This window comes from Thermobia domestica, chromosome 5 (assembly GCF_964235325.1).
Source record: "Thermobia domestica chromosome 5, izTheDome1.hap1.1, whole genome shotgun sequence".
Lineage (NCBI taxonomy): Eukaryota > Metazoa > Arthropoda > Insecta > Zygentoma > Lepismatidae > Thermobia > Thermobia domestica.
Window position 1 is genome coordinate 107,953,150 of NC_137458.1, and position 25,987 is coordinate 107,979,136.

At 34.4% G+C, this 25,987-nt stretch overlaps 1 protein-coding gene across 1 annotated transcript in view; it reads left to right on the forward strand.

Annotated features, from left to right (window-relative positions):
* Nucleotides 1-25,987, forward strand: part of LOC145684678 (uncharacterized) — a 230,864-nt gene that overhangs the window by 183,425 nt on the left and 21,452 nt on the right. Inside the window, exons 3-4 of the mRNA XM_081757062.1 lie at nucleotides 3,702-3,902; nucleotides 19,644-19,797. Of these exons, the coding sequence (XP_081613188.1) occupies nucleotides 3,702-3,902; nucleotides 19,644-19,797 (355 nt within the window). The remainder of the gene's footprint in view (nucleotides 1-3,701; nucleotides 3,903-19,643; nucleotides 19,798-25,987) is intronic.

Consider the following 25,987-nt stretch of genomic DNA (forward strand, 5'->3'; position numbering starts at 1 on the left):
GATAACAGTAACTGTGTCTTAATGTACAACATTTTAATATTATTTAACAACCGAATTCAAAATCTTTTCGAAAATGCATATATTAATTCAGTTGTCAATAAGAAATGCATGTGCGGACTATCAATATTTATACGTATATGAAGTAAAATGCTACAAATTTGTTATTGTGAGTTAGGTGAGTTTAGATTAGGGTAGAGTAGAGTGGGTAAAGTTAGGGAGAGGTTAAGAGATTTGAGTGTTAATTTTTTGTTTGCATTTGTCAAAATATTTTATGTGATATCAAAATGAAGGTTAAAATATAGAACTTCCGAGCTATTGTGACAGATTGGTTTGAGGGTCTTAAATTCTGTAGAAGGAGTCAAATAATCATGTATGGTAAGTCACGTAAAGCGAAAGAAAATGAGAAATATCCAAATGAAGGTTCTACCCTCATTCACTACCAAACTAACAATTACAACGGCTTTTAGATGCTTTTAGATTGGAAAATATTTTGTTGTTTAGGTTAAAGTAAATAGAACATACATATTGTCAGATACTATCTTGATTTGAAACCATTTAACGTGAAAGTTGTAACCTATAAATGTCAACGATTTTTTTTTTATTTTTCATTACAAGTTCGTATAATTTAATAGTGTTATTTCAAAAAAAAAATAGAAACCCTGATTATGATTTTTTAAATTCGAATTGGGAATCTAATGTCATAGTTATTTATGCAAATTTAGATTCTTTAGAATTTATAAATATTATCAAAGAGTACAATAGAGGGAGCTGATTAGTTTATGATGTATTTTAAGTTTCGTTTCGAGTAAGATAACAGCAGTGAATACAGAGGTCTCCTTAGTGCAACCGAAAATAGATGCAACCGAACGCTGTTAAATTTCTTATAAGGTAACTGCAGGTATATACGACTAAATATTCCAAGTATTCAGTGCTGGGACGTTTCCTTTAGAATGTGCTTCCAATATGAGCCATGGCCTTGGACAAGTCCAATTTGATGAATATTCCGGAATAGAGTGCTGAGACCGCCACACCGTGTAGTTTTGTTTGCTTCGGAAAGATTTGGTGGAAGAATGATTTATTTCAATATAGGTAAAAAATCGTCATTAGTACCGTACTAACTCAGAACATTGCCGACTGCAGAATGCCTTATCCGTGTTCTTCTAAGAATACATTGTTTTGTAAATGTAACTTCAGTATTTGTGATCCCATGGTTACTAAATCATACCAAGCATAGTGAAGCGAAATACGAAAGGATTTGTTCTGGACTGACTACAAAAGACAAAAATGTTTTCGCTTGTCCTACATGTTCCATGTGTATCGGTTTAGTTTCTTTTAAGTTAAGTAAAGTGGTACTATTTGTTTATCTTATTATGGAATAAAACTTTTTGGTTTGGAAATTCATTTCAACTTTGAAGATTATTATTTATTTATTTTATCTTTTTCTCTTGATCTTCAACTTTGTTTATTCATTCTTTGTTTCAGAGATGTTGTTTAGCAACATTTGAGTTCGTATGATGCGGACGATGTAAGCAGTTGCAAGATTTATTACAAGATTCTAGTAGTATCCTAGATTTGACGTAATTATCTGCACGTATTGGTAAATGCGCCCATTTTTATCACCTTTTTCTTTTACCTTGGGTACAATACAGTAGTAACTGGCATCTTGCCAAATTCTTTTCTACACTCGAAAAAGTTGACATGATTTCTTCGTGTGTTCCATGAAAATTAAGGCCTTAAAAATTCCAACAACTTTAACCTGGCGTATTTACCTGCATCTACTATATTATGTTGCAAAATTGTCAGTATGAATCTTTTGGTGTTTATACTTTGTTTATTTTCCGTTGCGCAAAATTCTAGATCAATTTAGTATGGACATTTTGGTAGGGTCATAAGGTATGGATATTTTCAGTGTTTATCAATGCCAGTACAACTGGAAGGACTATATTTCGTGCAGGTAGTTCGAGGTTTGTAATCCTTTTTAAAAAGGTTTATAGATATCAAACTGCAGGCATGAGTGTTGAATTTTGCCGATGGAAATGTTCTGGAAACCTTCCTTGGGTAAAATTTGAGTTCTATTTTCCAGGGACATTTAAACGAATAAATATGTTATTGAATGAAAGTTACGCATCTGCTTTACTCAGGTAGATGGCGCGATCTCCAGTCGGTAATATATTCGGACCATACATAGTCTCAAGCAAAGTGAACATCAGAATTCACAATCACGAATGCATATACCTGTACAATGGGCGACATACATACTTGAGTTACAAAATCCGTGAGTAAGGCAACCAGATCTACGCCCGCTCCAAGATTAATTACGCCTTGTAGAACAAGTAGAATAGCAGCATGAAGTTGGCCTCACATATTAAAGAACAAATCATAAAGAGTGCTTTTTGTGCAGGACTTAGGCGAAACGCTGGCAGAAGAAATGATAAAAGGGAATCTGTGTATACATATACTCACAGTACACATTACAGTACGATAAAAATATAATGTAATGTTTAGATGACGGTTTGGAGTTGTGATTTCTTAATCTCGAGATCCGGGCTCAGTTCTCGCCCTTAACGTTTCTAAAACGTTCACTTACAAGGCTGCTGAATGAAAGATAATCTCCAGTAGAGAAATTCGCTGATGGTGTAGTCCTGAAAATAAGGGAAGGAAAATGAATGTAGAAAACGAATTACAATGTGTAAATTTTCATAATATTAAACAAATCAGGAACCCTGACTTGTATTTCCAACCTAAGTGGAAATATGTTTCGTATGGATAACTTCTCCGTATAGTTTGAACGTTATCGAATTTTTCATCTTTAATATTTACGGAAGATTATTGCATATCAATATTTAAAATTTTCAAAAGTTATTTAACGGAAAACGAACTCAAACAAGTTCTGTTTTCGAAGTAATATTACGTACCAATCAGTTTCGCCGGAACATAGGAGATCAAGTTCTGAAAGACCCCCAAAATTTTAAATATGTCCTGGGTTCTTCACCCGAATAATTCATCCATGCTTGAATTGATTTGCATTTAGGACTATTGTTGATAGTTTAAAAACTCAGCGAAAGGCTTTTTGTTTACTTTCAAAATAACCTACTATATATACCGCTTATTACATCTGTATATTTGATACGCATAGTCATTTGAAGTAAGTTAACTTGTTTATACAATCCCTCATTTAATTTAATTATAATATTATTTGAGTCCCCCGACCGTTATCTTCTTATCGGGTACTCTGGTGTAAGTTAATTTCTTCGTGGTACTGTGCTGTGTACTGTGAGTACAAGAATCCCTTTTGTCATTTCGTCAGCCAGGGTTTGGCCTCACTCCTGCGCAAAAAAAAAAAAAACACTCTTTACAATTTCTTCTTCTAACAGCTTAGGGCAACTTCATGGTGCTGTTCTAGCTACTCTACCAGGCGTAACTAATCTTGGAGCGGGCGTTAGATTGGTTGTCTAACTCACGGATTTTTTACCTCAAGAATTGGTGTAGTGAACTCTACACACATATTTTATTTTTAACTTTTTATTCTTATTTTTAAAACAAAAAAGTCAGAATTTTCTATCTAAGTACTTCAGGCAAGCTTGTTTTATTTTATACAAAATGCTAGAGATTTTTACTCACCTCTAGTTTTCCTCAATAATGTTATTTAATAAGGAATTATGAAGATGTCGAAAATGTACTAACGCAAAGTGGTTTTCCAGGTTGTTCTGGTTAGTTTGTGTGGCATTGTGCATTGCAGCAACTTTGGTAATCAACCTGCAGTCTTGGGCAAAATTTCAAAACAATCCGACAGTAATAACTATTCAGAGAAACCGACATGAATGGAAATTTAGATACCCTTCTATTATTTTATGCAAAGATTCAATAACCAGCACAAGGGAAGCCAAGAAATATGTTAAGAAGTAAGTAATTATATACAAATTTTGCAATTATATGTAAGTATTAATTTAATTTATGTATTACTGCTGAGGAGTTCAGCATACTAAGAGTGAATTTAGTAAAACTCGTTTTGGGAAAAATGCCTTTGTTGTGTGTTCATCAGGGCGAAGTTAAACGTCCTCTATTAATTAGATCTGGGAGCACCTGCGATGCAGGAGCGTCTGCTTACACTTCGCAGAGTACCAGAGAACTTGTTCTAACATTGCCTTATCAGTGTGGCAGTGGAATTATTAAGTTGAGGCTCGTGGATTTACAAGTAGAAATATCAAAGCATAAGAAATCAAATTGCTATTAATATTTCCCTCTATTCAAGGGCCCCAACTTTTTTTTTTTTTTTTTTTTTTTTTTTTACAAATTGCTATTGAGTACTCTCCAAAACTAGCATCACGTCTATATCAAAGCTATAGCACATTACGTAATTATTACATATTAAAATTCGACTGCTCAATCAAAAGATCGTTTTAAATAATGGCAAAAGTATTGTCTATAATAGCAATTGAAGAACATTGTTACGTTTCGATCTGCTCATTATTTCTATATATCGCCAGACACGGCACCTTCTGTCAAGCATATATTATTGTTATTATTATTATTATTATTATTATTATTATTATTATTATTATTATAAATAATAATAATATTATTTGATAGAGCTTATGTACTTTAAGATTGACAAGTTGAAAGAGTGTATAAGGAATAACTCAATTAGCAACGCTATACGCAGTTGTGGTGGTAGGGGCAAATATTTTCGTAGCAACAGAGACCAAGCTGTTAACTGGGGCCTTTACGCAATAGAAGACGTCAGAATAACATTTTGCAATCAAAATTTCTTTCGACACGGTGTTAATCGGAAGATTTATCTGAAACTTTCCGAAAAGTTAAGTGGATATAGACGTCTTATGCAACTGGGGCATATAAGGATTGATCCTTACTGCAAAGGCCAAAGTTTATCAACTCTGGTTTCATTGATTCTCGTTACAATTCCTGTTAGAACCTTGTGAAACTCTGCACTGCCGACACTGTCCTTATTGGTACAGTTGCTTTAGAGAGACTAAACAAAGGTTCAAGAAGTTTTATAGCATATATGGGAGGGGTGAATCTCCATGATGCTAGCAGTACGGATGATACTAGCAAGCCACATAATTTATTTTATTTTGTTCTATAGAGTGTATGAACCGAACGAAAGTGTAGCAGAAAGAGGCAAGCCCAAGCTGTAAAACCACTTGGATATGATGATTACGTCTAGTAACGCGCAATGTATTCAAGTTCTGTATTGCCGCTATTGAGAGTAAGCGTTCGAACCCCAAAACTTCCAGCTTTTTTGTTTCTTAGAGGTACGTCGGAATACTAAATTTTTGTTCCGTATCAATTGTAAATGGCGATCACATTCAAAATAAGAATAAATATGTTGGCATTTATTTCGATATATTTTCAAAACAAACAAAAGAATTAAAACCATTGGCAAAGACAAAGCTTACCTATACTAAAATTATCAATAATAATTATTACGAAATACTAAAACGAACAGCTGAGCTTCTAACGATGAGTCCTAGAATTTTATTTAAAGTATGTTAAATTGCAATGTGTTCTCTCGTAGTTCGCAACGGACTCGAACCATTTCTACGCGAACAAGACGTACGTAAATAGTTTTGTATCGTTGCACAGAAGCTTGAGTTATTCGACAATAACATCTGTAGTACTGGTCCCGACTTTTATGTATAAGTATAATTGATCCCATCTTATACCATATGGACTTCATAGTGCACAAACACCACGTAGATGGATTTTCTGGAAACGGAAGAGTAAACGGAACAACTGCCTAACCTTCAAAGGGTGTTCTTTAGATTGACTCTACATAGTGGTATTATTATTCGTTGAAATGGCAACTACAGTATGCAGTGAAGCTGAATATTTATTTATTAATTCTTCTTCTTCTTCTTCTTCTTATTATTATTATTATTATTATTATTATTATTATTATTATTATTATTATTATTATAAGCGTACTTTTGATTAGCACGGCATAATTACTGCATAGTATGTTATTATTTGTGAATTTTTTTCCTGGATTGTATGTTATCTATATATTAATAGCGCTGCCTGTGAACAAAAACTTCAGATACATATTAAAAGATACTACGTTTGTGATTCTTAATCCCTTGAACCACCCGAACGAACCCGAACATTTTTTTTACGCACATGCAATTTTGGCCTGGAAGTGCTTTTAGTTATTCACTTTGACGATGTAACTTAAGTAAAGGGAAGAAGGGGGAATTAACAAAAATACACAAAACATAACGACTCTTAAAGCATATGAACAACCTCGATCCAATTTTCAATATATATAATGTTCGTGCCTGGGATGGATTTTACCATTTCACTTTGACGGAACAACCTAGTGGTGAGGAGGAGGACAGATATTTAAAAACCAGTAAATATACAAGTAAACTCATCATGGGTTCATGAGCTACTGACACTTAAACCACCTGATCGATCTCAATCAAATTTTTAACGTATATCAAGTTTGAACCTGGAAAGGTCTTTATTATTTCATTTCATTTCATTTCATTTATTTGCCTGTTTCATTAGCTTACAAAGCATGAGAAATTCTCATGTAAGCATTACAGTTGTCAGAAAGAAAGAAAAAAACATACAATATTGTCAAGTACCAGAAGTATACATCATGCAATCTTTCTAAAAATACAAAACCACATAATTAGGTAACTGTTTCTACCACACCAGGCATGTACTCACGGGTAAGTATCTGTTTCCAACTCTTCAGTTAATGAGTCATTTAAATATTCTTTAATTGTGTAATAGCACTTTTCACTGAGTAGATTATATAAAGTCTTACCAAGAATGGAAACATTGGTCATATTTTTCAAGTACAAAGGAAGTTTATTATACAATCTGACACAATTCATGTACATAGAGTTTAAGAGAGGGGTGGTGAGGTGGGTAAGTATATGAAAGTGAATAGAACTTAATAACTCATGAATTATCCGACCGATCTCGTTTAAACTTTCAACATATATACGGTTCGGACCAAGGAGGGTTTCATCATTTTAATTTGACAGCGAATGTAGGGGAGAAGAAGGGGGACATATAGGTAAAAAGAATAAAAGTGACTGTCTTTGTGACTTCGACACGCTTAAATCACCGAACCGATATTAAAGAAATTATCAACATACACGAGGATCGGACCTGGGTTGGTTTTCATCATTCCTTAAACAATGGAACTTAGGGATAGGAGGAGGGGAAGGGAGAGAAATACAAAGTAACTAAAACTTAATAACTCTTGAACTACTTGAATGATCTATATTAAATTCTTAACATAGATGACGTTCCACCCTATAAAGTTTTTTTTAGATTATCGCTTCTCGGTAGCAAGTTATGGATTACTATTTTTACTTAATTTAATCCATCGAAATCGGGGTGCTTCTTAGATTCGAGGTCGCATTAAATTCCAGTAATTATCGAGAAATTCTTAATTAAAGATATTACCGAATTACTACAACTACTAGCTAGTTTTGTTATTAGTGGGCACGAATTTGTCCAGAGGTCGTCGAATATATGAATTTCGGCGTGCACTTTGGTTCAAATAGCCTTAGACAAGAAGCCGATTCGTTGGAAAGAGCACAACTTAATTTAGTTGGATTTGAGTTATAGTTTCAGGTGACAGAGTAGTGTAGGGGTAACGTCTTGGAATTAAGGAAATAATAGATGCAAAATGTACGTTCAAAACGTGGCCAAGCTAAAGGTTTCTCACAAATTGATCGTGAAGAATCAATGAGTGACGTCTCATAATAAACGAGCAATGCGCAAGAATGTGAAACCGAACACCTGCATCATGATAAAGACGATTCAAAAATGTTTTTTGGGAAATGGGGAGATAATAACTATGAGAGTAACAGGACAACTCGAAACACTTAATTAGTGTCTAGTATACGTTTTTGAAGTTATTGTTCCTAGAAACAAACATGTAAATTTGGTTAAATATGTTTCGGGTAAAGTAACCGCTGGTGTATTGGTAACGTCGAAGACTTCCAAACGGATAATTTCGGTTCGAATTCAGATCAGGTAGTATATTTTTCCAAAACCATTAGCTAACAAAGTTGGTTGGTGAACTTACAAGGCAAAACTGGTCAGCATCCGAAGAAACAGTGTGTGCGGATAAGTAGTTTTTGTACAGATTAATGATCACTTCTACCTTCATTATACAGAGTATTAATAAATAGTTTTCATATTTATATTCGTCTCTTTCTTTTCCTGTTTCGATGTTTCTTGACGTTTCTTTATTATGTCTTGTATCTTTCTCTTCCCTTTCTCTCTCTCTCTCTCTCTCTCTTGCACACACATACAAATACACACTTTATGCAAAGGAAGTATGTAAAGTCTCTTTTTCTTTTCTTGGGGTTACCGAGTCTCAATCGAATCACTGTGTCTCCGCGGTGACCTGCTTTCTCTCGAGGGTGTTCACTCTATCATTGGGAATAATAATATTATATCTGCAATAGGTTAAATCGAGAGGAGATGTTCGGTACAGACAGATGTTCGGAAATGACTAGAAAATAGCCTTTTTTGGTAATTTCAGGAGAAATCTTATTTGTGTTAACTTGACACAAAATTTGTTTCCATTCTATAATACTTTAATTTTTTCTATCCATAAAATACAAAGAATCGAAGATTAACAAAGTCTATAATGAACCAACATTCAATTTTTCTTGTAAACATTTGTAAATTTTCATTATGATATGACAATTTGGACTTTTAATGTTGGCTTTTTCTTTTGGAAATAGTGTTGTCACGAGACGAGACAGATGCGAGACAAATAGACTACTAGCGATAGAGTACTTTTCGAGACCTGTCGTGAAATGTCTCGTATCTTCTCGTGTTTCAAAAATGCAATACAGCTTTTGCATTTCTTTAAAAATAATAGTATTTAGGAATAAATTATTTTGTTTCGTAATGTATACCAGCATTCATTATTTCTAATAGGGACTATCCTACAAAGAACAGGGGAATACCCAAAGTGATTTTTTAATGATTCTTAAACAGCTTTCACTTTCAATCGACTCATGTGTAATCATTTGCTGATAGCGTTCGTGATTCAAGTACATTCTTAAAACATTAATCGAGATCAGTGTTACATATTTCAATCCGGGAACTGGTGGGGATGTCTATGAGTAATAATGTTGTTCTATAAGTTCTCTTAAAGCAGGTTTATCAGTAACTAACTATTCTTTCGTGGTCTTGCTCATTCAGAACAAAGACATAAACATGTCAGCCGTTTTCTCTACTGAGCTCTGAAAGTATTTTGGTTTGGCAATAAAATTGAGATTCTTATTGGTTTTTGATGTTATTCGAACCCAAGCAATTTTTGAAATCAGAAAGTCACATAAGTCTCCTTATTTGTTGAAACGGCGCCAGAGGTTCCTATAAAAGGATATCAGAACGAGCTTGGAAGGCTTCCATTTCGACTATACCTATGATATTAACAAATATTATCGTCGTAGTAACTCATTACTGATTCAGTCTTGTTTAAAGTTGTAATTATAACCACCTAGCAAAACAATTGGCTTTAGTGGGCCTCAGCTGTTCTATTGTTGCCATGGAACGGGACATTTCTCGTGCATTGTCTCGTCTTGTCTCTTACATATTTTCGTGACAACACATGCTTTCCACCTGACGATACACGTGAAGTCTCGTCTTGTATCTTGTCGCGGCAACAATAAATAGAAATATATCAGTAAAATTGCATTCATTCAATTTTTGTTTCGGTCTTTTTTCTATCTTTTCTTTTTCTTTTCTTTTTTTGTTCAGTTTGCATTAGTAGTCTGGAATGGAAGGTATGGATTACGCTACCTACTAGATTTCCTATAATGCATTACACATCAGTACGTTTAATGAACACCACCGAATTTGCAACAAAACCACCCCAAAAGACAGAATGTGTGTTAAACTTTTGGCAAGACTCTAAATGCGTCTCGGAAATCTATAGTTTCACTGTAAAGTTAGCATTTAATTTGACGACCAAGTTTAGTATTCATTTTGAAAGTACCTCAATGATTTTTTTCAAACATTTTCTATATATTCGAATAGTTCTGAAAAAATATATAAAAAGTAACCGTTATTTCTATAATACAGTTTGATTTCTGAAAACGGATCTTTATAATGTTAGGTCCTTTTATTACTACGTTTAAATCCAACATTTGTATCTCTGGTCTGTTTCTTGTACCTTCTTTCTTCAATCTGTCCCACTTCCGTACCTCTAACAGATATCCATTGGTTTCAATTTTTTATTTAGATATCTAAAATTTTCCTTATATTAAGTAATCGGTCTATTTTCGTCTTACTTTTATCCTTTCACTTTATTGTGAGTATATATTGTAATTGTAATATATATTGTATATTCGTATATATTGTAATTGTAATTGTGCTCATGTTTTTACTGATTTTAATATGGGAGAGAGGAAACAAGGAAGGAGAGAGGCCCATTTACTAAAACACATATGGGGTAAGAAGTTGTATACTGGATGGCCTAGCTGCAGGGTCTTAGCTATCGCCTTTTATTTGCGCAGTGTATAAGTTCAGTAATTCACCATGAATTAGAGTCAATTATAAGGGTTTTTAACGAAGAAATGACAAAATTAAATATGCAATATCTTTTAACGAACAGTCGAGATTTGAAAGTCGATAAACTTTATTCTTTCCGGTCTCCTATACCTCGAAACCCTGGTATCGAGAAATTAGCGCGGGATAAGGAACTTATATTTAAAAAAGTCAATTTCAGAAAAATGCAGAAAAATTTAGTCTAAGAGAAAAAAGGAATGACATCTCTCATTTCTAGTTCTATTAGCCTTGTATTTCTGAAGTCTGTGTCAAAATTACTGGCCGAAGTAAGGACGACTTAATATTATTTTTTAGAACATTCCATTTTAATATCACAGGAATTTCATTTTTCTTTTTGCTTAGTTGATAGTTGCGAAAATGTAGATTATACTGTTATATTATGTAAAGTATGTATAGTGTCGCTGACTTCTGATGACAATCAGAAACGAAGGAACAAGATAAATTACAGTAATAGTTTTTTATTAAGGAGAAAGTATAACTGCTTTTATGTTTACAACTATTTTTGGTTTAAAATTTTTGCTCGGGTTCACCCCCTCCCATCTCAACCTTAAGAAAGGGAATTGAAGAACACATTTAAATTTTCATTGTTCAGTCAAGTATGTTCCATATCCTAAATTTCCGATATTGATTCTCGGAGGGAGGGAGCGAGCGAGGTATAGGGGCACCCTGAGACTTGAGAGAGATGAAGAAATAAAACGTAATTCTTACAATAATGTCCTCTTATAATAATTTCTATATTACTAAAAATTCCAATGCAAACAAGTCCACTTGCAAGTTTGTAATATTATATACTCTAATTCCTTAGGCGCCAGTAATTTACTGTTCCCGAAACAAAGAAACAAGAAAACACCTGTCGAAAGTAAGTGCTTGGAACTAGAATTTAACATAGAAAGGTTTTTGAGTTCCTCTCCCTGGGAAATTTTCATCCTGTTGTCCTTTGGGACCGCTCATTGAAAGATAGTTGACAGATGGCCGTTATATGCAGACATTCTTAGACAGAGTCAGAGATTTTGAAAAGGAAACGAGTTTTCAATAATAATAGTAATAATAATAATAATAATAATAATATTAATAATAATAATAATAATAATAATAATAATAATAATAATAATAATAATAATAATAATAATAATAATAATAATAATAATTGAGTATACATCTAGGGGCCCATGCCTTTATCTTTCATGGAAGGCCCGTAAATCTGCTACACCGATGGTTTCCCTTAGTCTGTGTTTGTATCTCTTTTCGTTTCTTGTTGATGTTCGTTGTCTTGCTGCTAGGTTTTATATTAAACCCTTACGATATATCGCCTTTTTTAAAGAGTTTTAATTTGAAAAAGCAAAGAAAATGCTTTCCTCTCATATGTCTTTCTAGCCATTCACCTTGTTAGAGCTGTTTAAGTAAAATTATTTTCTAATTTTTAATGTCATCCCTTGCCCTCATGGTGATAAAACCATCATTCATAAGAATTTATTTTATTCCCTTGTTTTGCAGTTTGCCACACGATATATTTTTTTTAATGAAATAGACGTTTGGTCTAACGCCTTTCTAATTCTAAACTACCTCAGCGACCAATATTTTGGGATTACTTACTATTACAGGAAAAAGGAGAATTGCAGTTGGTAATGCACTGCTGGAAACGTCCATAGAATGAATTTAGTGCATGTGTTAGCGAAGTCGTTTATTTTGTAGACACCGAACATTTTACTGATATAAACATTTGTAGATTTTTCGCCCTGCACCAAAGAACTCAAGTATTATTGAAGTAATAAGATTTCATACGTCAGTAGCTTTAACATCTTATTAGATCCTTATTCACTAAAACCCAAAGAATTAAATGGAATATTAGGTTGATGTGAATGAATGTCCACCTTGACTTAGTTACTTCTAAAACAGAAGCTACAAACCTGCTTAATCAACACAGTCGCCTTCTGTAAACACACTTTTTTACTATGCCTCACACAACGGTTAGATTCTGTGGCAAAACAAGTTTGGAATGTGTGATAGGAAAACGTCTTGAATTCCGTGATGAACCCGATAATCAGGAAAGGTATTTCCTCCGTAAAATATGCTGAAAATGAACAGATGGTAGTCGGTGCTAGAGATATCTGGAGAATATGGTAGATGGGCAAAAACTCCATACTGCAACTCATGGAGAATTTGCAACGAGCGATATTTTCACCTGCTGTGCCAAACGTTTCAGAACATTTCTGAAAGCTTGATAGCAATTTTTCGGTGCATTTAATGAAGTTTGGGACAGGAACAACTCTCAATAACGGTTTCGCTTGAAAGAAATCCATGGTTAATCAACCCCACTGTAAACCACCATGTCAGCAATATCTATGGTTTTTGGTAAGTATCCTGGTCTTTCAACAAGATCCAACTAAGTTTGTGATTTTATATTTTTTCGTAAGAATCATGTTTTCAGCTAAATTGACAATCCGTCAGAAAACTTACCCGCCTATTCCTTACACTCAGAGTACTGCACACCTCAGGACGGTGATTCTTGAGAAGAGTTGAGTTGATTTTAGTTTAGCGTCCCTTTCAGCAGCGAGGCTATATGAGACGTGGACCTACTGATTAACGTGGAATCAGAACCACATGAGCTCCCGCCGGGAATCGAACCCGGGTGTCCCACACCAAAGGCGCGTACGCTAACCACTTAGCCACGAAGGAGCTCGACGGTGATTCTTGTTGGCCGGCGTAAAAAAATGTGAAACACATGAGATCCATTTTTGTCCTGATATATTCCACTTGACTGCCGAACGAGAGTGATATGGTATATGCTTAACTTACTTGGAGTAGCGATCAGCAGGAGATCACATGGTTCGGATCCCAGGTTAAGCTCTCGGTCCACTTCTTATCCCCAATAGCATCTGAGGTAATTAATAGCCTTTCTCAAGCCTTCCGGACTAAATGTGTAGGCTTGCACAAGCTTGCATTTATATGACTGCAGACCTAAAGGAGACTATAGCAAACTTGCAAGCTTGCTTCAGAATTTCCAATAATAAGAATTATAAGGCTAGCCTTCAAATTCCTTTAAATTGACACATCTCACCAATATGACTTATAATTTACACCTGCAAAAGCGATTTGCAGAGAGAATCTCTAAGACTAAGCCTAATGTGCACTCCGATTTAGACAACCTTCGTTCTTACATCTAGTTTAAGAGTATACCTGTTTATACGTCAAGGATATCTGAATTCGAACCATGACTTAAAATTTACACATGGCAAAGCTATAAACAGATATAATTTCTAATGTTAAATCTATCAAGGGAAATTATGAGCAAACTTAACATAGACCTGCTTGCTTATTGGGATATAACCTCACTGTTAATTTGATGCGAATCTCCAAATCATCCAACCATCTGCAATGACATGTACATTTCCCCGATGAACCGCTTCCAACGTATTCTTGAGAAGCTCGTCCGAACAGAATGTTAGTCAGTCCAAAAGGGTATAATTTCGCAATTTTAAAACGAAAGGTAGCATTTTGTCCTACTTTGTACTCTATAATCACTTTTCACGTTGACCGCTGTAACAGTCATAGAGGCTCCAGAAATGAACTGGATAGGGAACTCCTATTGTTCTTGTTTCCAATGACACTTATCTAATGAAGGTCATAGGTCCCACCTTTAGCGATTCACCGCACCTGAAACGAGGAAAGAAAGTGTAAATCATTATAATACGCAGCTGTCACATTTCTATTCGTGTAAACAAATAACGATGCTTTGTGAGTTTACCACTTGTGCCACCCATTATATAGAACCAAGGAACGAAAAATCGCTGGCGGTAAATCGGGTCTGGCGTCTAGCCAATTTGTCGTAAATATGTAAGCCTATGTATCAAATTGGATGTGTTATTATGGCGTCTCATTATCAGAACTGTCTTCTAGGTCCGCAGAAACGATTCCATTGTATAAAACCACTTTAATAATTTGTAATAATAATTATGGAATTTCTTACGCAGTATTCACAGAATTTAGATAGATTGATTGGTAAGGAGATAAAACGGGGTGATGGAAGTCATATTCATCACTCACTTGATTTATCATGTTTCTCGAGATATGTAAATGTCAGCAGAGACAAGGATTGAAACGTGACATTCTGATGGACAAACACAGTGTCTATAGTTTTTTTCCGAATTATTTCGTTTCTAACATTTTTATTCTCTCAACCATTGGATTCATTTCTCACCATCAACGTCTCTTTTAGCCTAGCCGGCATAACTTGGGATATAAAAATTAAAGATTTCAGATTATGAAGCATGACATTATTTATTTTCTGCACTTTCTTAAGCAAAGTTAATGTCTGTGTTTTAATGTTAATAAATATAAATATTTTAAGAAAAAGAAAACAAGCAACTATGACCCTTAATTCCATACCTTCTATATATTTGTATAGGCTTCCATGATTAATCCCTGCCCGGACTCTCTACGTAGCAGTCCGCAATTATATACATTCGAATCTATGCCGTTTCATAAATGTATAAATTTAAATGATTGTTGGAGGCCGTGGAGACTCACTGTTAGATCTTCACATCTGGCGCATAGAGTCCTAGGTTCGATCCCAGCTCGCGCCAAGTGAACTTTGTGGTAGACCAACACCGTGTGCATGTGTTTCCTCAAGGTCCTCCTACTTTTTCACTGCACCATTTCATTCATTTCTCATCATCACCGTTAACTTTAGCTTAGTCCGCATAAACGTGCGACGTAAAACTTAAATATTTCATATCATTTTTAATGGTTATTCGTTTGTTACAGTCTGGTTTGAAATATCATAAACAGTGAGGATAATTGGAGCCAAGAGGATTCAAATTCCTTGGAGGACTAAAGAAAAGATTTAATATGATTGTAATGTTACTTTTTATTTTTTTTAATAATATAGATTTTAAATGAAAACGAAAGTAGTCCTCGACATTTACATCATGTGTATTCGTAGTTCCTTGCATTTCTAATGTATCTTTTAAAAATGAGCGTGAACACAGCCGAATCTAAATTCGTTTACTGGAACTCGAAACTAAATTTTGTTGAACAGCCATTTCTCGAAGTGCGGCAAGCAAGCGATCACCATATTCGAGATCGGCAGCTTTGTGTTTGGTTTCGTTTTTATATACTCACTCTAAAGACAATCTTGCAAAATGTTTGAGTAACATTTAACACTTACTAGTGCCGCATTCCAAAATAATTATAATATTCCACGTTAAATTGCTGGAATAAGTTAATATAATCACAACGGTTGAACTCCATACAATATGATGTCCTATTGAAGAATTACTGAGATAGTTTGGAATCAGAAAGGGTACTGCTCGACTTCCTACCTTGAATAAATATTGCATCCACCGTTGTAGCTGTTCCCGAGTCTGGCTATTATTATTGTTGTATTCGGTATTATTACTGTTTTAATTTATGTATATATTATTCCTATTACTTTAGGTAAATCAAAATGACGTGATATTAAGATCACTCTTATTGCGCAAACTGCCACATAAGTATTCATGTTGGGAAATAATTAGTAAATTTAACCTGAAGTAGGAAACTTCTTATTACTATATACTTAAATGATGGTGATAGGTAGTCTTAATGTGAGTGATTCCTTAAAATCAAAATTATTCTCTGCTTTTTTCTAATATCAATTAAATTAATATAAATTAAATTAGAATTTATCTTACGAACAAAAAGAGTTACGAACAAAAGGTTAAAATATTACTCTAAATGAACGCGTAGCCTTGAAACCTCAGATTAATTTGCGAACTAGGTTTTATTAAGTGAACTATGTTAAAGCATTCTACCATGAAGTTCACCTAGAACAAATGTAAGGTCACTTGAAAACTTGAGACGAAATTACATTGTTACATAATCATCATCATCATCATAGGTATTCTGCCTTTATTGTCAGGTCACTTGCCGAAGCTGAGAAGCTTCCATGCTCCACGGTCCTCCGCTAACCTTTTCGTCTTCGCGTATGATCTTTCTGTTTTAATATAATCCATTAATTATAGTCTCCTTCGTCCCCTCCCTCTCTTTCCCGCCACCATACCCTCTAGGTTGTCCCTCATGATACAATCTCTTCTTAGGCAATGTCCCAACCAGTTTCTCTTCCTCTTCCTAATAATATCTAAAAGTGTTCTTTTCTCACCCATCATTTCTGACACTCTCTCATTCGTTTTCCGCTCGACCCAACTAATTCTTTTCATTCTTCTCCACACCGACATTTCGAAGGCTTCCAGTCGATTTTCGTCACCTTTACGTAATGTCCACGTTTCCGCCCCATACAGTACAACACTCCACACGAAGCATTTTATGAGTCTTTTTCTCAACTCTTTGTTCAAGGTCCCACAAAACAGACTTTTCTTTCTTTTAAAGGCTTCTTTCGCCATTCCTATCCTTGCTTTTATTTCACGTTCGCATTTCATGTCATTACTAAGAATACTACCCAGGTATCTAAATTTATTCACTTGTTCTATTTTCTCCTCTCCTACTTTTATATTTGACACAGATCCCTTCGTTCCAATCACCATGGCATTTGTCTTTCTAACATTTATTTTCATCCCATATTCTTCAAAGCCCTTTCTCATTTTTTCTAACATTTTATTGATTTTCTTTTCAGATTCTGCAACAAGCGCCATACGGTTACATAATCAGGAAATGAAAAATATATATTTTAAGACATTAAATTACTTATCTCGAAAATTATATTTTTAGTTCAAGAAATTAATAATAAACTAGAAAAAGTTGCGTCTGGACATCAAAGCTTTGGCATTAATCTGTACCTCTAGCCCTGTCTCTAAATTGAGCATCATACCTTGTTGTGTAAGGATGACAAGTGGTGCTATTCAGCTGATTCGCTACAACCGGATGTTAAAATATTTCCAGTCGCAGAACCGTTTGTTATACCTATACATTATATTATAGCACGGCCAACAAGAGATGGTCTCTAACGCTTCTTACCACATGCGGTGGGACATTGCAGCCCCTACTTTGATACCAGTGTTACCAACAACGATCACTCTGTCTTATACCATTAATTAAATGGCCAGTACAGTTGAAACGAAAAAAAAACTTTACACGCGAGTAGTGGCAATGTCAAGGCGAGCTGCTAGAGACGTTCTCTTACTGAACGCACTGCAGTAAATTTTGTCCTGTTATACACAAGATCAACAGTTTTTAGTTTAAGAATCTTTGTTTTTAAAAATCTATAGGGTTTCAAGGTTAAATATTGGTCTCTCAGAACAATGTATAAGCTTTATCTTTTAATCTTAAATGCTCAGATATCAAGAATGAGAACTGGTATCACATAAGTGTAGTGGTAATGGTTATTTATATTTCAGATGAATATAAATCATTATCAACAATTTTTGATTCATTTCTGAATTAAGATAACTTTAATACTTTCTGAAAAGCATTTACCTTGGATACGTTCTTTCCAAGATATTCGCAGCACTACCTACTTTCGTCACACCTACTTGTATTCCGATGCTATGTAGATTTCTAATCGTCACTTGTGGTATTCAGTAAAAAATTGGGTTTTGTCTACCTTCTGCGCTTTTTTCCTAAGTTAGTTATATCCATCCACCTACCTATCCATGTACTCTTTTTCTTTATCTTTCTCTTTTAAAGAGGAAGAGAGAGAGAGAGAGAGAGAGAGAGAGAGAGAAAGTATAGAAGGAGAGAACCGGTTGCTAAAACATTTTAATAGCGCCACTGAGGATGACGTACATTTTCTCACAATGTAAATTACATCTTCATGTCACATACAAAAGAAGAAGATAAATGCGCGTCCATCCCAGGTAGATTACCACGTCAACAAAACAACAACTTCTCAAGACTCTCCCCTGCCATCCGCGAGTGGTATTTGCTGCTGAGAGGACATGAAAGAACACTTCGATGAAGAGTGATACATGAATGAGAAATGAAGAAGTCTCTCAGCTCCACCCCTCCCATCAATGTCAGTCTGTTACATAGACGGGTGGTCATTTATGAAATATGATCAAATCCGTAAGGGTCGGTTTCGGGAAAATTATCCGAAAAACTTCTCCACCAATAGTAAAGTACCTATTGCAGTCTTTCTCAGATCAGCGAATTATGTCATATCCAGTCTACTAATTCAATATTTAATAATGGGAAAAAAGCACAATCGTTAGAACAGCTGTTCAGATAATCAGGTTTTCTATTGTTAACTTCCAGTAAACTTCCCTTCTTTATTAGGATAGAGAGAAAATTGAAATTCTAGAGAACATCACAATAAACGTCAGTTTAAAAATTAATGGGAATAGGTTGAACGGCATGGCTTCTAGAGGGGTGCACACATATCAGAAAGAACGGACGGACATATATTAAAAATAGCTTCTTTCTCATGTAGGGTTTATGAAACGTATAAATCCGTTGTAATCTGCAAGTCATTTTTTTCACCTTTACCATTCTTTCTCTTCTACCGTCGCTTGAAAGCAAAACGGGACTGTTTCTAGTCTAGTTACTTCATATAGACATAAGAATATCTGTATGATACAAAAACAATAATGTTATTGTAACATCAATCACTCTATTATTTACGGATATAACATTTATGAGAAACAATATTAAGAAAATTATGCTTGTTCAGCCAATAACTACTAAGCAAAATTACCCCATTAATGAAAGGAAAATATGTAAGTCTATATGAAAACTAGGTAACACGTTTTTGTTTCATCTAAATAATGTAAGGAAAGAATTTATATAATATTCAGTGTAAAATGATGAGAGACCAATGAACCTAATTTTCTCCACCAGAATTTCACATGTTGTAGAATTGAATCAGAACGTTTTCAACAGTACTTTTACCTCCAGACTCAGTAAAAGAAATTTGGCAGTCAATATGTAACGAAACCAATATTTGAAGGTCTAGTTCGTTGAAAATTATGTGCTGCGTATGCCGATACAGAACTGAAGAACATAACATACAGCATATTTTAATAATACTGATACCAATAATAATACTAATATTAATATTAATATTAATATTAATAATAATAATAATAATAATAATAATAATAATAATAATAATAATAATAATAATAATTTCTTTGTTTCAGAGTGTACGGAAAAATACCAAAAGCTAATGCTATTGTGTATTTGGATTATATAACTGGAATTGGGAATTTGAATATTACCAATCTGAAAGAATTTAAGAGATTCAAACATATGAAATTTGCAAGTAACGACACATTGAATGAGATTCGTCTTCAGGTGAGGGACGTTTGTGTAGATTTTATCAAGATAATACTTTAAGGTACGAATTTAATAGCTATGTTTCTATGTATAAGATGACAATGCACATATCAGCAGCATTTTCTACTAATAATATCTACGAAATAAAAATATTCGTAAGTATTTCCTACTAACGAGACATGTTTCATGTTGTTGTTCCATATCAAAACATGGACGACTAATAGTGGACGACTGCGAGAGAAAGGCTTAATGTTTGAAATATACTAGCAATACTTACGAAGTAGCGACCTGTAATTTGCATATTTTCTTAGTTAAATATTCATTTGTTTTATGGACAATAGTACTACATTCAGCACTAAGGTAACTTGTGTCTGATTTTATTGTAATTTACTATTAGAACTCTTCTTGAACAATAATATATATATATATATATATATATATATATATATATATATATATATATATATATATATATATATATATGAGCATCGATTACCAGCTTCGCTGGGTTCAATTAAGAAAACCTAGTAATATGATCCGTTATTCAATCACTTTTTACTGTTAGTAAAGCGATGTCTGATAGTCATTTTCGATCATTTTCATATTTCTCTCCTTTCATCCTCCCCTATGTTGTGTGGTTGAAGTTAGGTTTAACGTCACCGCAAGTGTCACTGTTCATCACAAAAACCCCGAAAACTATGGAATCGGCACTAATATCAGTCATTTTCGATTATATATATATATATATATATATATATATATATATATATATATATATATATATATATATATATATATATATCCTTCTCCTCGCGTATGTTGAGGTGTGGAACATCAGAAGTGTCACTGTTCACCTCAGCGATCTCGAAAGCTATGGATTAGACATTGATATTGGAATTTCTGTTGATTAACATATCTCCTCTACCCCAAGTTGCGGGGCTGAAGTTGGATTTATGTGGCATCTGAAATGTTACTGTTAATCTCAAAGATGCTGCGTTGAGTGCAGATTTAAATGAGATCAGACGTGTCACTGTTCATATCAGGGACCTCCACTACTATGGATTTGACATTAATGTTGATCATTTTTGACCATTGTTATGTATCTCTCTTTTCTCCCCCAAGTTGCGGGGCTGAATTTGGAAGTAAACATATTCGGAATTGTTATTGTTCAATTCAACAACTTTAACAACAATGTATTTGACACTAATATTGATCATTTTCGTTCACTTCTTATGCATCTCCTTCTCCACTTCCCCCAGTTGCAATGCCAGAGCTTTATCCACGTTGAAATTTTGGTAGAGATCGGTCGGAAGGTTGAAGAGTTATCAAGTTTCATATATATTTATATATCCACCTCTCCAAAAACCCTGCACAAAATCTCAACGTCAAAGTGATATGATAGAAAACATGCCAGATCCAAACCTCATCTGCGTTTAAAATTTCATTCAGATCGGCCGTGTGGTTCAAGTGTGATGAAATCACAAGAACAATCACTTTCATTTCCATTTTTTACATTTATTTCAACCTTCTCCCTCCCCTACGTCACACTGTCAAACTGAAATGATAAAAGTTGTCCCAAGCCAGTTTATCTATGTTGAAACTTTGATCCAGATTGCTTGGAGGTTCAAGAGAATATCCACTTTCCTCCCGGAGTTAGAAATTGAGGCAATTTCAAGAATAATCATGTTAGAGATAATACACAACACAACAATTTTAGAGAAAAAAATAACAACTTGAGGTCGAGACGATCGTGGAAATTTTAGATCAGGAATCGCAAATTATCATGACAACCAATATTGATGTCACCATGCTAATGTGTCTCATTTGCAACAGGTGCCTAGTTTTAGTCAAAGGCAGGGTGTACATCCCATGCAAATTAATGGTACGACATACTATATCTCTGAGCAAAATCCTTCCCAATTGATTCAGGTACAGTGTACTCATAATTTAATCTGACAAAGTCTGTATGTGCAGACTGTAGATGTATAGGTAACACGAAAAAGGGAACACCCGTAGAGATTAATGGTACTCGTGTACTGCCACTTACATAAGTACCTGGATCCCTGGCTCTCATAATTCCATTACTTGGGGTCCAGCTCATTTGCAGTTGTGAGAACGCCCAAACAGATAAGACCCTTCTTACACGCAACTTTTCTCGGCACAGACAACACTTGGTAACACTGAGTCAAGTTTTAATGTAAGTAAATTTCTGAGTAAATGACGGACGAAACATTTCTCCATTCTGTGATAGATCTCTCTGGTTCAGAGCGTGTTGTCCAATGAACACCATATGCAAATCTCAATATTGCTGTGAATGTAAGGTATTATTTCATTATATACTGTATATCCAAGGAAATAATAACACTGACCACACATGACTCAGAAAGTGCTTGAAAGTAGACAAAAATTTCAAATCTAGAGCAACTGCTGGAAATAAGTTTGTAACTCACTGTCTCCATTGACAGACCTTCTCCAATTCTTATTCCAACATCTTTTTCTCTCTGGGGAAGATAAGATCTTGCTTGTCACACTGAGTATGAACTGGAATTGAAATTGAAACGTTTGAAAATGTTTTAGCCTGGTCGGGATTGGAACCGAAGTTCTATGCGCCGAATGGAAGCGCAATGCCCTAACCACTCAACTACAGCGCCACTTAACCTTCTACCTTAACAAATACCTAGTTAAAATCGTTTCATGGAAAAAAATATAAACACGATATTAATGCTTGTATGAGTGTCTTAATGCCTTATTCGAAATTTCCTTGTTAAAATCAAAAACAAGTTATATGGACGTTCTTGAATGAGGAAAATATCACGAAACGTTCTTCAAGTTCAGGATACGTCATTGTCCTTTCAGGGACGGTCTCGATTTGCATTACATTTCGTCTCTACTATAACTTCTAATTTCTAGAAAAGAAAAAATGACAAATTATTTAGACATTCTTTGAATTCTATCAACTCGCACAGAAATAGACAGTACTATGTTTATGTTCCATAAGTATTAGTTTGTTTTCTTATACTCATATGAGGAATTTATGGCAAATTGAGCCGGTGGGACTAGCCGAGTGATCTCTGGCTATCTGCTTGTGATAATGAGGCGCAAATCAGTAGGGGTTCGAATTCCTCTGTAGAGCAAGGTCGAAATTTTAACTTTCCTCAATATTTCTCTGTTCGTGTAACTGTAGTGTTTGGAATACTGTACGTCGAAAGGACATGAGGTAACAAGGGCGAATAATACTCGAGATGGGGCAATTTGTTTAAAGAAAAAAATGTGAAAGCCGAAAACTCCCATTGCAGCTACATGAGTTCGAATCCCGTAGTGCAAATTAATATTTTTCTGAATCAGAAGATAATGTTTATGTAATTTATTATGTAATTGTAATTATATTATCCTATTGTTATTATTATTATTATTATTATTATTATTATTATTACCACAAAAGGGAAGAAAAATTAACATAGTCGGAGCTATTCATAGGAATAGAAAAGAAATACAGTATGTAATTTGTTTCTTTGGTGTACACATGAACGTAATAATATTATTCCCTTTATGGATTTACAGATAGAATTATCATTTTTACAACAAGAAATAGAATTTAAATACTTGATAGGTGATAACAGTAATGCATTTTGTTTCGCACTTCTTCTAGGTAGAAATGTAACGTGACATCTTAAATACGATCATTCCCGTGACTAGCGTTGTAAGTTAGAAAACTATTTCCAATTTGTGCACAACTAGGAACAATTCCCTGAAACCCATTTTTGGCCCGTACTGCAGCAGTAAGGAGGTGTTTATCCCTTATGTATTCATCAATTCTTGTGCAAACTTCCCAGACAGTTACGAATAAATATTGATATGGATGACAATAATTTTATGTTGTTTCCATTTCACCTGTGAAGGAAGTCGTCATAGCTCTTAGACCCAGAAAAATTCAAAATTTTTCATGTTAGTATATATCAGAAGTATCAATATTGCAAATTATAAAAATTTCCTGAATTCCCACAGCCAGAATCGAACCTGCGTCTTCAACATTATGAAACTAATGCTTAAGCCACTACACCAAGACATCACTGTTCTGGGAGAAGGAAAAATGGATATGCAGTAAATTAAGTAATTACACACTTTTACGATTCCAGCGTAATAATGCTGAAACTTCATGATTTGAATCATGGTAAAATTGCAAAATATTATGCAGAAAGACTAATCCAAGAAAGTCAACTATAAATTAAAAACTCATGACGCTGACGTATGCTCCCACCTCGTGTCCAAATTTTTGAACATATTCTGATTTGGATTGGAATCTGGTGTTTTCGGGCACTGGACTATTTTTAAGATAACTATTTTAACGAAGCTTCCTCGTTAGCTTGTTTCATATTTTTTTTTGCATTTTATTCACTTTTACAGTTTTTCCACAAACTCTTTTAGAACAGGTACAAAACACAGACCCATTGATAAGAGTAAAAAGCATGGACACTATTCGCGCGTTCTTCCCTTGCTAGAAGTAAAACAACAAATACGGTGAAGATGTCATTTTTGGTTTTCCATATTTATTTTTTGTCTAATCCATAGTTAGAGTGGGTCAATGGGTCAAATGGATCGAGTTTTCTGAGTGGGTCATTGAGTCTTGTGTCAACCAAATGTGACCCACCACCAACCGTGACCCAGTGCCACCCACAGCCAACACTGACCCAGCACTCAATATGACCCACTCTAACACACCGTCCCACACTGCTCACTGCACTGTAGACAGCATCTCCTGAATAGCGTATTTTATCACTCTCGACCCTAGCCATAGAAACTAAAAACACGTATCAGTGCCGTTGCAGCTTGCGATTGTCCAAAATTTCTTGTTAATATATTCTGTGTTATAGTAATAATGAAATAAAATTGTCACTGTGTTAGAATTGAAGAAGAAGAATATAGATGATGCAGTTGAAGTTAAATTTATATCATGGCCCTCAAGGTAGAGGGAAACAAGCCATGCGGTGCTTCAAACCCAATCCTCCTACTACTACTGTTTCTACTATATATACTGTGGATTCGTATAGCAAAACTGCACACGTAACCTAATCATTTTTTGAATATTATTTTCATCTTATTTTAAAGGAAAAAGAGTGAAAATTTTAAAAATAAAATACAAAATAACTTTTTGGTCCGGGTTTGAACCCACACCAAAACAACAGCCAGAAAACACACATGATGACGAGAAACGGATAACTCCAGCTAACCAGAACCACGTATTTAGCTCATATGAGTAGGGTGGAGCATGATTTAAAAATATGATTCTATACAGTGGTCAAATTGTCTACGTTTTAATTTCAGGCCTTCAATTTCCTTTTTTCATTTGTTTCTGTTTATTTACCTGATATGAATATCTCTAATTGAAAAGGAAACTTGAGACGTTTTTGGATGCTGAAATTTGTAATTGTAATAATAGCAATAGGACGTATACTACTCCCTTTCTTTCCAAACACGTAGCCTGTGAGTTTTGAGGAGCTAACTACTGGGAAAAATACATGTTTGACTAACTGCAATATATAAATTATTATATGAAAAAAAAAGAATGTAACTATGTGTGACTAATCATCACGGCCAAATTGCAGTCAAATAAAATGACAATTTCGTATAGTTAAGCTTTAATCCAAACTGTAATGTTGTCATATTGAGTTCATTATAATAATGTCTTAATGGGTAGTGGCGATCCGAATATTTGCGAAAAAATGAGTATTATGCAAACTTTTAAACTTACGGAGGTGAAATTCAGTACATTAACAATTATTGGAAAATGAACAGAACTTCTCCTAGGATTTTTAACATTCTCCTTTATGTGGAGGGGTGAACGTTTTACATGTGGTAAGTAGATAGTGGGTTATTTTGTCAAAATAATCGAAAACGATCGATATTAGTTCAGAAACAAATTGAGAAAGAAGAAATACAACTTGGATAGATTCCTTGCTGGAGTGCATGTGGTTCGGATTCAGGTTAATCCGTAGGTCCAAGTCTCATATAGCCTCGCTACTGAAAGGGAAGTTAAACTGAAAATCAACTCAACTGAACAAAATAATAGTGTTTCGCATCATATATCCATACATGCTTACTATAAGCTTTATTATAATTGCTGAAGCTTGTATATAATATGGAGCGCTTAGAACGCAGGGCATTCAACCGATAAAGTTGCGAGAAAATAGACATAAAATATGTAATGTAA